This window comes from Taurulus bubalis (genome assembly GCF_910589615.1).
Source record: "Taurulus bubalis genome assembly, chromosome: 2".
In the NCBI taxonomy this organism is placed as follows: Eukaryota; Metazoa; Chordata; class Actinopteri; order Perciformes; family Cottidae; genus Taurulus; species Taurulus bubalis.
This window is the reverse complement of record NC_136590.1, coordinates 39,865,493-39,880,791: the sequence shown is the minus strand read 5'-3', so window position 1 is coordinate 39,880,791 and position 15,299 is coordinate 39,865,493. Positions and strand designations below refer to the sequence as shown.

The 15,299-nt window shown below is 43.8% G+C and overlaps 1 protein-coding gene across 1 annotated transcript in view; it reads left to right on the top strand.

The window, feature by feature from the left end:
- The window catches only part of ncor1 (nuclear receptor corepressor 1), a gene marked incomplete at its 5' end in the record, with an annotated part of 48,817 nt that overhangs the window by 19,655 nt on the left and 13,863 nt on the right, over nucleotides 1-15,299 (top strand). The window contains 9 exons of the mRNA XM_079237994.1: nucleotides 2,421-2,551; nucleotides 3,297-3,592; nucleotides 7,754-7,819; nucleotides 10,324-10,460; nucleotides 10,555-10,654; nucleotides 12,204-12,636; nucleotides 12,759-12,882; nucleotides 12,996-13,173; nucleotides 13,835-14,002. Of these exons, the coding sequence (XP_079094120.1) occupies nucleotides 2,421-2,551; nucleotides 3,297-3,592; nucleotides 7,754-7,819; nucleotides 10,324-10,460; nucleotides 10,555-10,654; nucleotides 12,204-12,636; nucleotides 12,759-12,882; nucleotides 12,996-13,173; nucleotides 13,835-14,002 (1,633 nt within the window). The remainder of the gene's footprint in view (nucleotides 1-2,420; nucleotides 2,552-3,296; nucleotides 3,593-7,753; nucleotides 7,820-10,323; nucleotides 10,461-10,554; nucleotides 10,655-12,203; nucleotides 12,637-12,758; nucleotides 12,883-12,995; nucleotides 13,174-13,834; nucleotides 14,003-15,299) is intronic.

The window sequence follows — 15,299 nt, the reverse complement described above, 5'->3', positions numbered from 1 at the left end:
ACAAAAAAAAGAAGAAAAAACTTTATTTCAATCGTCACACACGTAGTATACAGATACCTCTGTAATTAACTCGTCCTAAGCGTTTAAGGATCAGCACTAAGCCCTAAAGAGCACCAATTCCAACTGTGTTTTTTGTGGAATTGCCAACTACTTCTTCATCACACTTTACAGTATGACATGGCAGGCAGACTCCAGGTGTGCAGAAGGAGTGTTGTAAAATAGACAGGCGGCCAGACGCCTGTTTTTATTTCCCCCCACTTGAACCCCAGTCTTCCCTCTCTCTGCCTCTGTCCATATCTTTTGCCTTTACCATTGAGTGGAGCACATTCCTTGGCCCATCTGGTACCAGCATGGGATGTTTGGCTTGGCGTAGCCAGACTTGTTCCAGCACAGCGCTTTCATGGAACAGGCAGGAGGAAGCATTCTGTGGTTACTGCGCCAGCACTGATGATAAAGAATGTTGCTCTGTCCTCAATCTGTTTTTAAAATTCACTTTTGAATGATGTTTTCACTCTACTCTCGCCGTACTTATCTGAACTCCACTCTCCAGCCGTTTTCATTTGGATGATAGTCTTTTCTACACGAGACACCTTTTTTTTTCTGCAGCAGTGTGGTATAATGTTTTTAAGGACAATCATGGTCAAGCCCTTATTTCTCTTTTGAGGGATTTACTCAGACTTTGACCCTATTTGGACCTGACATTAACATGCGGGTGGATGGGTTAGAATGCACCAAAGACACCGTTGTGTGTGTGTGTGTGTGTGTCACCAATATGCAAATGAGTGTACAATGTTACTTTCAGCAACTTTAAGAGCTTGTTACTTTGGTTTTGACCACCATCTGCCATTTCTGCTACTGGGAACAGTAACGGCAAAGAAATGACATTGATACTTTTTGGGAACTGATAACTAACAATAGCTACCGGGGAAAGCCAAAGCGATATCCTATTCCTGCTTTGGTCGCGCAATGATACTATGTGCAACGGTTGAAGCACTTCCTTTGTGCCTCATGATCAAGCCTTCGTTTTCCCAGGAGATTGTTAACCCTGTGGGAGACAGAATAGCGTCGTGAAAGCGAGGTTCATATAACCTAACCAGCCAGATGGTTCGTCACGCAGAATCATCTGACAAGCCGTCATTGGAAACCGTTTGGAAAAGAGCCGGCTTGGAAGGTGATGGGATGAACCATCTGTCAATCAAACTCTTACAGAAGGGGTCAGGAGGAAAGCAAAAACAAGTTATCTGTTCCAATGAAGAAATATACTGATATGACTGATGCTCTTCCAGCATCTACGCAAACTTCTTTAGGAGCCGCCATTGTTGTCGAGAACAAACAGTCGCCTCGCCGGGCGTGCACACCGAAGCCACGCCGCTCGTCGCCAGTAGCTTCTCTCAGCTGGCTGATTGATCCGGTCACCGGCTCGCCAGACACAAACGCATCACATAATGTCTAAAGAGTTGTATTTTCGTGTGATATGTGGTCCGGCAAATCTCGCGCAATCTCGTGACATTGCGAGATTTCAGCCGCCATGCAAAGTAAAGGCTCATGGGGAAAAGCTGATTCAAAAGCTGATTATTATTATTATTCTATAGCCCTACGTTGTGCATTCAACATTCACATCCTAATAGTAAGTTAAAGTAAAAAACTGTCAATTTTGTAAGTAAAGCAGACCAATCGGGGGACAGTATCTGCGATGCTTACGGTGCTTAATGGTGTGTCATTTATGTTTCTGCTGGACAATGTGAAGATCATCAATATACAGCATAGCCTTAAACGCATCTGTACAGAATATATGATTTGGTTTTTCGTCTTGTAATTCAGTCCTTAGATTTGTCTTTAGTCGTTATATTTGGCGAAATGCATTGTCTTTAGTATTATTATATTAGTTTGGAGGAAATTGTGCGGCTTGAAAGCAGTGAGTCGGCATACGTTTCTGCCATTTACCCGACTCGGCCTGTCTGCTAATCAAACTGGATATTTAAGCTCACTCCTCATGCCCATCTCCTGTTGTACAGTTGCAGATGGTCCTCTGGGCTCACAGGGCCAATGCAGGCACTGCTATACAGTTTGAAGTTGCTGCAGCTTACAGGAAAACTGGACCAGGAAGTGTGTAAAAATGTCAAGTTTCCAATCGGTGGAAGATGCATACATGTTGTCCTTTTTTTTTGTTGTTGGAAAAAAAACAAAAATGAATGCTTGTAGTTGTTTATATTAACATTTAAATGTATAACAGGCTAGGTTTCTACATCTTCTCATATTCGTAAGGACTGAAAAGTGTTCTCGGCTTTGTGGTTTTTAATTAGTTTTACCCCCCCCGGCATCCTAAATAACTTTTAGTAATCTACACATTGAAATTGGCTACATTTTCTTTTTGTGTCAAGGAGAAACTGCTAAATATTTCCCCTATGTTTTGTTTCCAGCAAATAACACGGCCCTCACAAGAAGACAAGTCAGACGAAAAAAACGAAGAGGAAAAAACTGAGAAATCTGAGAAAAAAGAGGACGAGGAAAAGAAGGACGAGGAAGAGAAAGATGATAAGGAGGACTCAAGGTAAGGCTGTGGATGATTGTTTGTCCTGGTGTCACTATAGTCCATTAGGCCCTGCAGTTAAAGCCTCCATGTGGTGTCCGTCTTGGTTCCATAGACTGTGATCATTTTGGGAATGGTTTGTGAAAAGCTGAATGCATTTCAGGATGTTTCCGTGCATTCAGTTAATTATTGCAGTCATTATATGCAGCTTGATGACTTTTAATGCTCTTATTTAAAATAACCCTTGATAGTCCAACAACCCTGTACAGTTACAGTTGTGTATATCAACAATATTCCTCCAGCCTATAAATAAGAGACGCAACTGTATCTTGTGCTGTTTGTGAAGCAATCCTTCCTGGACCTATGAATAGGGGCGTTGGAGCACGAGGCAACTTTTATGATATTGTAAGATTAAATTAGAGTCACCAATTATAACTGTGGTAAACTGTGGAAAACAATTATAATGAGAAGTGAGCTTTGACATCCCCGTTCTTGGTGGAGTGATGATGCTTGTTCGTGACTTTGAAAGGGATAGCAGTGTCTGTGTTGGCACGTGACCAACAGACAAGACAACTGGCTAACTTGTGTCTAAGTCTGTCTGTCTGGGCTACAGACGATTTCTAATATGCTTTTCTTGTGTTTTACGTCGTGAAGAACAGATTACCTAAAGGGCCCGTTATTGCTGAGTCAAAGGGGAATAGATATTTGCTGTACCAACAGTCTCTAAAGCTGTGTGTGTTTTTTCCTCCCTTGTCCAAAACCACAGGGACATTGGCAAGGACAAAGAAAAGTGTGACGGTGTGGAGGACGAGGACGGAAAGGAGCAAAACACGCCGCGTGGCAGGAAGACTGCCAACAGCCAGGGCCGACGTAAGGGAAGGATCACCACACGCTCCATGGCCAATGAGGCTGCATCTGTGGCGGCAGAGGAGGCTCCTCCCACTGTCCCTGAGCCTGCCTTGCCAGATCCTCCGCAGCTCCCTAAGTCTGATCCAATGCTAAAGTCCATGAAGGAGCCTGCAAAGCCCCAGACTCCAGTAGCTTCCATGGATGCTAATAAAGGTGAATCCTCTTGGGGATGCTCTCTCAAGGTTGTTGAAAATGTTTTCATACAAGACAGCTACACACTTAATGACACAGAACTGAGGGAAATGAAGGTCACAAAACATAAATATAGGAATGTAAATATGATGCTTCCACTATATTCGTTGTGTCATTTGAGTTTTTCACATTTTGGTGCAGTACAAGAGCGGATTGCCTGCATAAATTGGACCAAAAAACGCATGTAATTCCCGAAGTTCACTCTAAGAATGAAATGCACCTCGAACTTTGCTGCCAAGCAAATAGTGTCCAGTGCCCTGTGTTATTTGCATGTATAATGCATGTGGTAATATGCACACATTTGTCACCAAATTGGCCCCTTTCATTGCAAATTAGCCTCATTGCAAAAACAGTTAACATACCTGCAAAGTTGTCACCTTTCGGTGAAATTCGCCATTTTGAAATGAAAATATGTCATCCACGTGAATCCTGTAGATCCAAAGAGCTTTTGGGAGGGGGGGTCAACTGGCCGCCTAGCGTTTCTGAGATTGGAGTGAGACACGGGAAAAAGTTGATGTTGTGATCTTCCCAATAGAAGATCTTTGATGTGTCGAGTCTTGGCCAATCAGTGTTAAGATGTCTACAGCGGCTTCATTTCCCTCCCACCAGTTTTTTAAGCTTGCTATCACTTTAGCTAACGTTGTTGGGAGAGACAGCGAGTGAGATTACTGGCAGCGGCGAGTCCGTGGCAGCGTGTGGCGTCAGACAGGAGCAGGAGAGCGCGAGTCAGCGGCTCTGCAGTTCTACCTTCCGACACCTGACTACATATAAGGAGAGGACAAGTGGAGATTTTATCCAACTTTTATTTTAATTAAAAAACCGAAATGAGTTTCCTCCGTAGGGTGGCCGGGCTCCTGTTTATATTTAAGGGTTTAAGATCTACGTGTAGAAAAAAGTGTATCCTCCAGTTAATTATAATCTATATAGTTATGTGGTTATAATCGCTGTCACACAGAGGTGTGCATGTTCAGGTTTACTGGTGGAAACATTATTCCAGTGTTCTAGACTAACAGTGACGTCTCCTCAAAGTAAAGTGGTGTAACAGTATGACATAATATGGTCAAATAAAAATAAAATAAAATGGCTGGTACATTATACATATTATGGCACAAGTGTAATATTATGAAGTGATATATATATATATATATATATATATATATATATATATATATATATACACACACACTACTGTTCAAAAGTTTGGGGTAGTTTGGTAGTTTTTTTTCAATGAAGATAACATTAAATTAATCAGTAATACACTATACATTGTTAATGTGGTAAATTACTATTCTAGGTGGAAACGTCTGGTTTTTAATGAAATATCTACATAGGTGTATAGAGGCTCATTTCCAGCAACTATCACTCCAGTGTTCTAATGGGACATTGTGTTTGCTCATCGCATAGAAGACTAATGGATGATAAGAAAACCCTTGTGCAATTATGTTAGCACATCTTAAAACAGTTATGCTGGTGAGAAGCTATAAAACTGGCCTTCCTTTGAGCTTGTTGAGTATCTGGAGCATCACATTTGTGGGTTTGATTATACTCTCAAAATGGCCAGAAAAAGAGAACTTTCATGTGAAACTCGCCAGCCTGTTCTTGTTCTTAGAAATGAAGGCTATTCCATGCCCGCCCGCTGGTGTCACCTTTTTCACCCCTCATGAGTTTGCAGGTCTGAGTTAAGCGCTAATAGCCTCACATAGTTTCAGTGGAACTATTGCAGCGTTTTCAGAGAGTTGATGGATACTGAAGTGCATTTATACTGGGATATTAAATCCCAAATATGGTTTGAATTCCTTGCCTGAAGTTGTTTTGAGGTATGCCTCTGCCTCTCGTTGGTTAGGGCCTGTAGCTTAAAATCCCTTTTCAGCTACTTCTCTCTCTACCACTTTTCTTCTTGTGATCTTAGCAAAAAGGCAACTTATATACTTTGCCACATGCATAATTGCAATCAGACGGAAAAAAAGGCATATTGACCTCAGCTGCAAAACATTATGCTGGCATGTTTGCGCTCAAATGTCATTAGTGCACTGTCCAGATATATAATAATAATAACAACATAATATATGAGCATTCAGTGTTGTATTTCAACTAGAATTTAGTGGACTTCATGATTATAACGTTCGGCATTTATTGAGTTAATAGAACGTGCCAAAAAGCATGCAGCAATTCATGCAAGCAACATTAACAATTATTAACGAACATTCTCCATTCTCTGGCATCTCGTATGTCTTGTGAGTGTGCAGAATAGAATAGTAACACGTCAAAGAAGAACACAGCTTAGAGACACGTCAGGTCCGTCACCAGGCGCCAAACTTTAACCTCATTTTTCCAGCTCTCGTAAGACTTCTTCTCGTCAAACTACGGCATAACTTTGTAATTTCCAGCTGCCATCGTCTGCTACCATGTTAATTCAATAAATCCAGTGACAACGGTACATGTTTAAAGCTTTACTTTAAAGCCAACAACAACAACGGTTACTTGACATCTGTTCCGCAAGAACCAATCTGAATATGCGCATGCGCACTAAACTGAATACCTAACAGGACGTTGGGTTTCAGGCTCATTGCCGAGTGTCAGACCGATTCTGTCCTGCGTTGCACTCCGCTCAGGAAGCTGTATATCATCTGTCTATCACCATGGCAATGTGCTGCTCTGGTTGAGCTGTTGTCATGGTTCTCAGTCACGCGCTTGCACTCTTCCACCCTGCGGCCGTCTGTCACTGAGACGATGCTAGCTCAGGTTTTCAGGTGTCCAAGTCCCTGTGTGTTAAACTTGTTGTGGCGGTAATCTGCATCATTAATTCATGGTTTTCTAATTGTGCTTAGCTTTTCCACCACCTGCTCCCCCTGCTGTCTGTTGAGCTTCCAACAGTCTGAGCTACGCTGGGCCTGTCTTATAATGTGATTAACGGTCCGTCTGCAGTGTGTCCTTCCATCCTCTTAACCCTCTGACCTTTCCTGGCCCTGTTCTGGGCGTATCATGGTTTACATAGGACTGAGTCAACCGTAATCTTCTTTAGTGACTGCATTGTGGATTTTGTGTGTCTGTTTGCTTGCTCTGTTGTAACCCCTGCAGCTATGGTGCTTCTTGGAAGTTAGCAGGCTAGGTGCTAAAGGGTAGCTGTCTGCCAGTTTTGCCCAGTTGAAATGGTGCCAGGCCAGTTCAGGAAGCTGCTGATTCAGTGGGGGTTTGATCTGGTTTAAAGCTGTGGCGGATGGCGTGTGTGCGTGTGTGTATGTCAGTAGGTGAGCCGTAACACTGTAGGCAGACACCCCTGTCTGTTTGCACAACCCAGAGATTAATGACCACCCTTGAGGGGCCTCAACTGTCACGGGGAGAACATGTGAGTTTTTGCCGCGGGAAAAGGAAGTCTAGTGCAGCAGACATTTGTTTAACTAAGTGTAGCAGACTGTGTGGCCAGGGGGACCTTTGGTAGGAGCCGTCTGAACAGTGAGAATTGATCTCCTCATCTTTGAGGTTGGTAGGGGGGGAAGGACTCCTGTTGATGTCAAGGGTTCGGACATCTGCTGCTATATTAGTCCAATTGTTTACACAGTATCAGTGGGTGCTGTGGAGCAGAGTGGGCTAGAGTTCACTCGGCCCCCACCGCACCAACCGTGCACTTCTGTGAATTTCGTGTGTGGGGTGGTGTGTGGCTGTGGGTGGAACTGTGTGCATGCATGTGTGCGATGCGCAGTGTCATAATAGAAGGGGTGGGAGGGGTTTGCGCTGGCTGTTCAGTCCGTCTATTTGTCTCCATCCAAGGCCATTTCCCAAAGAGGGAGGCAGGGCTCTCAACTCCTTCACTGTCTGGTGCTACATCAGCTGACCAAGGCCCTCCCCTTGTGGATTAGAGAGGAGGAGGGCTTGCTCTGGGCTGTGGGGAAGGGAAGAGGGAGAGGGAGAGAGAGAGTTGGGGAGGGAAGAATGAGAGTGGGAGAGCGAGCTAGTGCGAGAGTGCAAGAGAGGGAGCAGGTCTCGGCAGCCCCTGAATGTAAACAGATTATTAGATTAGTGGCCATGAGAAGGAGACAGCCGAAAGAGGACTGTCACACTCTCTCTGTCTGTCTGTCTCTCTTTCTTGCTGACGGGGCTGTGTCTTTTTTCTTTGCGATTTAGCTGGTGCTGGTGAAACCGGAGAAACTTCTCGCTGGACCGAGGAGGAGATGGAGGTCGCCAAAAAAGGTAGGGTTTCAATTTATTTATTTTTCGCTTCATCTCTTCTGTCCTTCCTCTGCGTTGCTGTGGCTCCTCTGCTTTTTGATCTTTCCTTTGCCCCTCCTCTCTCTCTCCTGTCTTTCTCTTTTCCTTCTCTGATTATCAGATGTTGCCTCGCCCTGCCTGTTTCTTACATGCACACAGGAATGATCAAATAGAAACTCGTGCTGCTTCTTTACTGGAAACTGTCAGACTTGTGAAGTGTTTTAGGGATTTATTTTCTTTTCTCTTCTTTTCACCGCTCCGCTGGCTTCTCAGAAGTGATCTATTAAGGCCATCCATCAAGCAATAGAGCGCGACAGTTGCAGCTTCTTCCAAAGATCACTATCTATTATTCACATTTCAAAACTTTCTCAAATGCGCTACAATGTTTTTAAGTTGCTCCGGTCTTATAAATTCTTCAACATGTTTGTTGCACACCGTGCCTGGTCTCGGTCTGCACCGCTGCAGTCATTAGTCGGGTCATATGCCATTCAAGTATGCCCCCTCTCCCCCTTTTCGCTCAGCTTTGTTGGTACAGGCTCATGCGTAGGGTTCCCTGAGTTCCAAGACACATAGACTGGGGGAGTAAATAAAGGGATTAATGTGGATTAATTAAGACTCCCTTGGAGATTTGCCTCCCTGTTAACAAAAATACATTGCTGCTGTGATCTCCGCAGGCATTCAGACATTCATGCTAGATATGTCTGTGGATTAGTGTGACCTGCACAACCGCCTCTAGTCGGATGACAAAGCACGTCCAGAAATCACTTTTATCCCATGCCGCCATGAATGGCTGGTCGTGCGAACACATTGAACACAGTTCCCCTCTAAGACGTTGTAACCTGTTGATCTGCGTAAGCCTCTGTGTTAACAGCAGGCTAACGCATCTCGGGCCTAGCAGTCAATTCTGAGTTTTCATGGAGGAAAGAGGAAGAAATCTAATAATTCAACGTCCATTTTCCTTTCCCTTGTGTGATCAAAGATCATCTTGTCCTATTGAGCTCAGATATTACAGACAAATACTGGTATTCAGGGAAGTTGGGAGATATTAGGGTTTCAGATGTAGGTGCTTGCTGCAAGCACATTATTTGGACAAAATAGAGCACATATAATACAACAGTTACAGTTAAGACATTATGTAACTCCTCTCTTACGACCTAAAATTAAATGTTATGAGCTCCACAAAAGTTACTCCTTATTACATTGAGAATAATTATATTTTTCAAGTATCTACCAAACCAACATATTAAAAATACAGACGAGAACTTCTTCTTAGCTCTCTCGAGAACTTTTTTCAGGGACGCAGCATGAACGGGTAGATTGTTGCTATGGTAATATATTTTAGTTATTCATGGTACATTTTGCGCTGCTCCAGAAATGGGAAAAAAATTGCCATCTTGTCAGCCTGCAGCACTGAGGAAGTCTGATCATTTCACTTGATTGTTTCTCTGCTTCTCTACATTCCGTCATTTGTCATGCAACAAATGTAACTGTTAGGACGCTCGAGCAACCAAGTGAAGGGTGCCACGGCGTTTGAGAAATATTTCTCGTTTAATGTGTTGTGTGCTGTGCTCAGCTATGCTATTAGACATCTTGTTGCACTTTTTAACTGTGGAGATGGATAGAGGATCCTGCTTTAATGCATATTTGTATGACTGCTTGATGAAGATGCCATAGTGGTCAAAACAAAAAGAGGCTGCATGGATATCATTTATGCTTGGTATGTGCTAAAGCCTCCTCCGGTCTAACATTGCTGCATTGTCTACAAGTAACTCTAAAGAAGATGAGTCACTCTGAAAGGTCCCAAAGCCCCCATTCCCTCATTTAACTGGAGCAGTAATGGGGGTTTGTGTTTTAGTTCTCTGGTGATTTGTCAAGCTGTCAGTATCCCTCGTCTCAGTATAGCCGGGAGGGAGGGGAGGTCACAGGGGTCACAGGATTTAGAGAGGAGAAGCCCAAATGTCAAAGGTAAATGGCAGTCTTCCAGTTCACTGTAGCTTGCAGTCGTGGAGTTGTTTCAAAGTTTAGCGAGACCATCAAAGCTGATTGTGTGCACGGCTCAGTGTTAATCGGGAAGGGCAAGACCAACAGCAAACCATAGCAACCGAGTAGAGGGTCATTTTTGCAGAAATACCAAAGGTTTGCCCTCAATAATGATGGCAACGGCAGCAACTTTCCACTCAAAAGAGAGACTGTTGAGAATGCGTTGAGATCATCTTCTTGAATCATAGTAATGCCACTATTACAGCATCATTTGGAAATATAAGAAATCAAGCTTTGGTGGCTTTGCTTCACCACTCTGCTGTTCCTTTGAATCATTTCAGTTGAATCCAATTTAAACACAGTGAATACTATTACTATAATTAGTGTGATAGAGCATTAGCTTATGACACCTGACAAGGGATTGCTTCTCAATCATTTGCATTATTTAAAGCGTCTAAAGGCTGCGAGTCTTTCCTGCTGAATTGTCTGTGTTTGTCCTGCTCCAGGGCTAGTTGAGCACGGGCGAAACTGGACAGCCATTGCCAAAATGGTGGGCACCAAAAGCGAGGCACAGTGCAAGAATTTCTATTTCAACTACAAGAGACGTCACAACCTGGACAACCTGCTCCAGCAGCATAAGCAGGTACGCCACTTGATATTGGATCTGTTGTGGTTGGTCATTGAACCGTTGTAACCGTAACGCATGAATGCAAAATGCGACTCTTTCTGTTTCCCAGGACACACGGCGGGCTCGTGCTGATAGGTCTCAAGGTGAAGGTCTGGCCTCGGCGTCACCTGACGATGACGATGATGACGACAACGCAGATGACAGTGAAGGTCAGAGAGATGGATGACAGGAAGCATGTGTTCATCATCAAACACGCAGACACGAACATGCCCAGACACATTCGTTTCTGACTTTTCTACTCGTTTGACCGAAGGCAACCTGGGTGAAGGATACAGGGTTAAGGAAAGAGGGTGTGAAGAGAAAAAGTTGCGATAAGTACAGTGCAAAGCCGGGACGCCTGATCCAAAATGCCCTCTGAATTGTCATGTAAGGATTTCATTTGGGTTGATGGCACTTGGTTTGCTCTCTACTGACTGTAGTTTTAATGAGAGAGAGAGGAAAAAGTGGATCAAATGAAAAGAAGCAAGAGGGGGAAAGGTGGCGATAAAAGATATGAACCAATTCTGAGTACATGGGCGCCTGTTGCATAACAATTCTTGGCTTTGAAGACTCAACAAAGGCTGCTCTTTGAACACAAAGTACCGGTCCACTTGTTTGATCCAGCAAGCCTGGCTGTCTACCCGCCGCCCTGCTCTGCAGAGGTCCTTATCTTTGCTGGCATTACATGATGATGACCCCTATGAAAAAGATAGCGTGCAACATATAGAAATAGATACTGTTAAAATAATACTAAAATAAAAAAAATTCAGCAAAGTAATACAGTTCTTTTTGTTTTAAGGCTCAGCAGACTTGTATGTAATTTAAACAGCCGCATGATAGCAGTGGCGACAGCGGGAGGTCACAAGGTTTTCTGTCATGTTTATATGACTTTGTCTTTGTTCCATGGAAACCCAAACTGCGCTCTCGAGGTCTTAGTGATCAGCAGCCTGTTGCTCTCGCATCAGACCAGAGCCAGAGGAGGCATTCGTACGGCTCCGTTCAAGTGTTCCTCCCAACGTTGTAATGTTTGTCTTTTTTCGCTGATTTTGGTTTGATACATAAAATGCATCTGCAATTTTTTTTTGGGACTGCCATCACCATAGCAACAACTGCAGCGGTAGACAATATGCAAACCAACAGAAGCAGGCAGATAAAAAATGTTCACTTAAAAATTGCAGTTTTCTCATGGTCTTGCTTTTGTCTTGGCATTTAAGATGCTTCAACTCAAGTGTAAAAGAACAGACCATTAGATGTATTATTCGTGTATTTTGAAAGTCTGTTTTCTTATTTCTTTGAGGCCTTGGCTTTAGCATGGGCAATCTTAAATGGTATGTAGCAAGATCATTAAATAAACAAAGTGGTCATAGATTAGATACATTACGTGTGTGCCAAACAAAACGTGACTAAAGGAAGGAATGTGTGACGTGATAATTTTGGGGATTATTACATGGCGCCTGTCTGTCCCTTTTTTGTTTCATTTTTTGTGGTCCCTTGGGTTAATCAGTTAGTCATTTGTTTTACAATCCTGATACAATTGGTCTTCTACGTGAGGCTTTTTCTACATGATAAATCTCCCCAGTCGGTAGATTTGAGTACATTTTCAGAATTATTTCAATTAGTTTGTCCTTTTTTCTGAAAAAGTCATTCAAATTGGCTTTAACGTCTTCAATTCCATGCATTGTTTGACCTGTGCTAATTAATCTTTTAATGCTTCCTCAGGTGGTGACAACAGCTCCGATACAGAGAGTGCTCCCTCCCCCTCTCAGTCTGGCGACTCCAAGAGGGCCGACAGCGCTGCAGGAGATGCTCATTGCTCTGACCAGGACAAAGGTCAGGCGAGTAATGGAAAGGCCCTGGAGCCCTTATACAGAGGACTCTGTGTGAAGGAAGAGAAAAGCCCGGAGAGTGAGACTGGATCTCAGGAGGAAAAGGCCAGGATGGCTTCCTATGCAGGCTCGTTGCATCCCAAAACTGAACCTCAGGACGTGGACATGAAGACCGGAGAGGTTCAGATCAAGATGGAGCCTGACATCAGGGAGAGAGGAGAAAAGGGAGATCACGGGGAGAGGCACAGGGAACTCCACTCAGATAATGACTCCAGCGCCACCTGCAGTGCTGACGAGGATGTGGAAGCAGAGCCTGAAAGACCGAGGTGTGTTTTCGTGGACTTCATGTTCTGTGTACATAATAGTGGTTGACAGGAACAAGATCTGCTTACGGTTTGAGTGTGACATGTATATTTATATATATATATTATGCTTTGTGCCTCTGCAGAATGTTCTCCATGGACAAGCCGACATTGCTCAACCCTCCAGGCTCTGTGCTGGTGTCCTCGCCCAAGCAACCCCAACTCAACATCCAGCAGATGCAGCAGCGGGCTGCTAACATCCCATCTATGGTTAGTCACAGCTTCAGGTTCATCCATTCAGACTGGCACAGAGGCAGGGCATGCATTAGTGATCTCTGTACAATGGAACAACAACATCGTTTCCCTCCTTTTTATTTATCTAGGTGCCCGGTCCGTTTGGCCCCGGCGGTGTGCCCATCAGTGGCTTTGCTATGTTGCAACACCAGATCAAAGCGGTGCACGACTCAGCGCACCAAGAGGAGAAGCAGAGGCAGGATCAGGGAGACCTGGAGCGCAGAGCGCCCTTCAACACCCGCAGCCCCACCGTAATAGACAGAGACGGTAAGAGAACAAAAACTATCCTCATTCTGCCCTCATCGCTCCCGCTTCCTGTTCATCGCTCCGTCAGCCTTGTCCTCTTGTCGCCGCTAGCCGTGGACTATTTTTAGCTAATGCATTTTGTAGGCCCCATTTGTTTTTTTTGTTCAGTTTAAAAAAAAAAAAAAAAAGGTTGAGGGTGATCTGGACTGTCGTAATGTGGTTTAGCCGGAGCCAAGACAAAAACGTTGTTTTACATTTAATGCAAACTCTGAGGTGAAATCCTCATTGATGCCCCTCTTGAAATGCCTTTGGATGAATTAGGGAAGTCTGGTGTTTCTTAGAAGTTGAATGTTTTGAGCGTGTCAGAATAAGGTACTTGCTGCCTCTGGGCAGTCAGGCATAGGTCAGCTTCAGAAGGGAGAGTGGTAAAGCCACTTGGCAGACTACACTTATTTTTGCAAAGCTTTTAGCACCTTTTAGTCAGGATGCTGTGAAGAGAATAGCAGCTGAGCTTTGACACAAAGCTATTTATTACAAAGGTTTCAGCGGGTGTGTGTGTGTCCAGTTGGCGGTGTTGGTTGTTCAGGGCCGTCCCTTCTAGGTCAGCTCGATGCTCACCGGCATTGAGTTCTTGTTTTAATAGCGGCTGTCTTCCCTTTGTCCTTATGCCTGTGTACTGCAGGTAAGCCCTTACCCTACATGCCTTATGACATGAAGCTGGCTCTGGACCAGGAGGTCCACTCTGGTCGGCCAGGCTCTCCCTACAGACTCTCCCCCAGGGAGCTGAGCAAGGCCTCTCCCCAGCCTGACCCCACCGCCCCCAATGCCTCCCGCTACAGTGTGCCACCAGGTAAAAGCACATGTTCACCTCCTTTTTCTTTCCTTCTTTGCTTCCTCGCTTCCCTTGCTGATTCAAACTAGGCTTTCCTGACTCCCATTGAGTCTGTTGTATTTGACAATGAAGGCACTTTTTGGACCTTTGGCAATAGGATGTCCTGTAGTTTGGGTTGCTGTATACTTTAAGTTTGAGCCCCTCTTATATTTCCCTTTGAAAATATATTGATATCAATATGTTACAGCACAGCCTGTTTTTATATCTGTATGCCGTTGCTTGATAGGTAGAATATGTTATATTAGTCGGCATTCAATGTTGGCCATTCCTCCTTGGCTCAACCAGCAAGCGAGAAAGAGAGAGCGAGAGAGCAGCGATGGTTGAGCAAGCTGTAGAGGGAATGAGGTAAGGGAAAAGCGTTGGTGATTTTCTCATTGTTTCACGTCGGTTTCGCATTAGTTTCGGGAGGGCGTGACAAAGTATTTGACAACCTGAACGGGCGCTCACCCTGCCTATGAATGTTCAGAACACCTGTCAATGTTTGCCATCAGCACCAGTTTTGTTTCACTTTTCAAACCCTGTGTCATTCACATGGCCATGACTAAGAAGACGAGGGAAAGTATCATCTTTGTTTGTATTGGCTCAATCACCTCCAATCATTTATTCCCCATAAATCCCGATCTCCTCATTTTCCATTTCTCATGTCATTAGCCCAATTTGTTGTGAATATGATGACACTTTACATGACACACAACATAAATGGAGTTTTTTCATCTAACCCTTTTACTTAATGTGAGAAACATAAATGCATAGCAAAAACACACCTTCGTATTAGGTCGCAATTAATCATGAATAATAACCTTTCACCTGCTCTGAAGTCATAAACACTTATGTCCTCTCATGGGGTCGGTATAAAGGAATTACGCAAACTCTATTTTTAATGCACTATTGCACCATGAACTGTAATGAGACCCGTATCATCAAATATGATTTTTTTTTTTTTTACAGTTGAATTCCTATTTTCATTCTCCACTTCTTTTTAACATGTCTAGCTCCCTCCCATTTGACGATGATCTTGCTGGCAAAATAGTTTCTCATTACTTCAAAGATCCACAATAATTTACCATATTTAGAGAATTGTGGTTTGTGGATAGCAGCTAAGGTTTGATTCGGCTTGAGGAATGAAAATGTCCACATCTGTAGTTGATGTGGAAATTACATTTAGACAGCAATAGCTTTTCTTGTTTGCCATTTGGGGTAAACATTTCCCATGCCCTGAATGAGGAACTGCAGCGTGAATGTTAATGTTTGACAC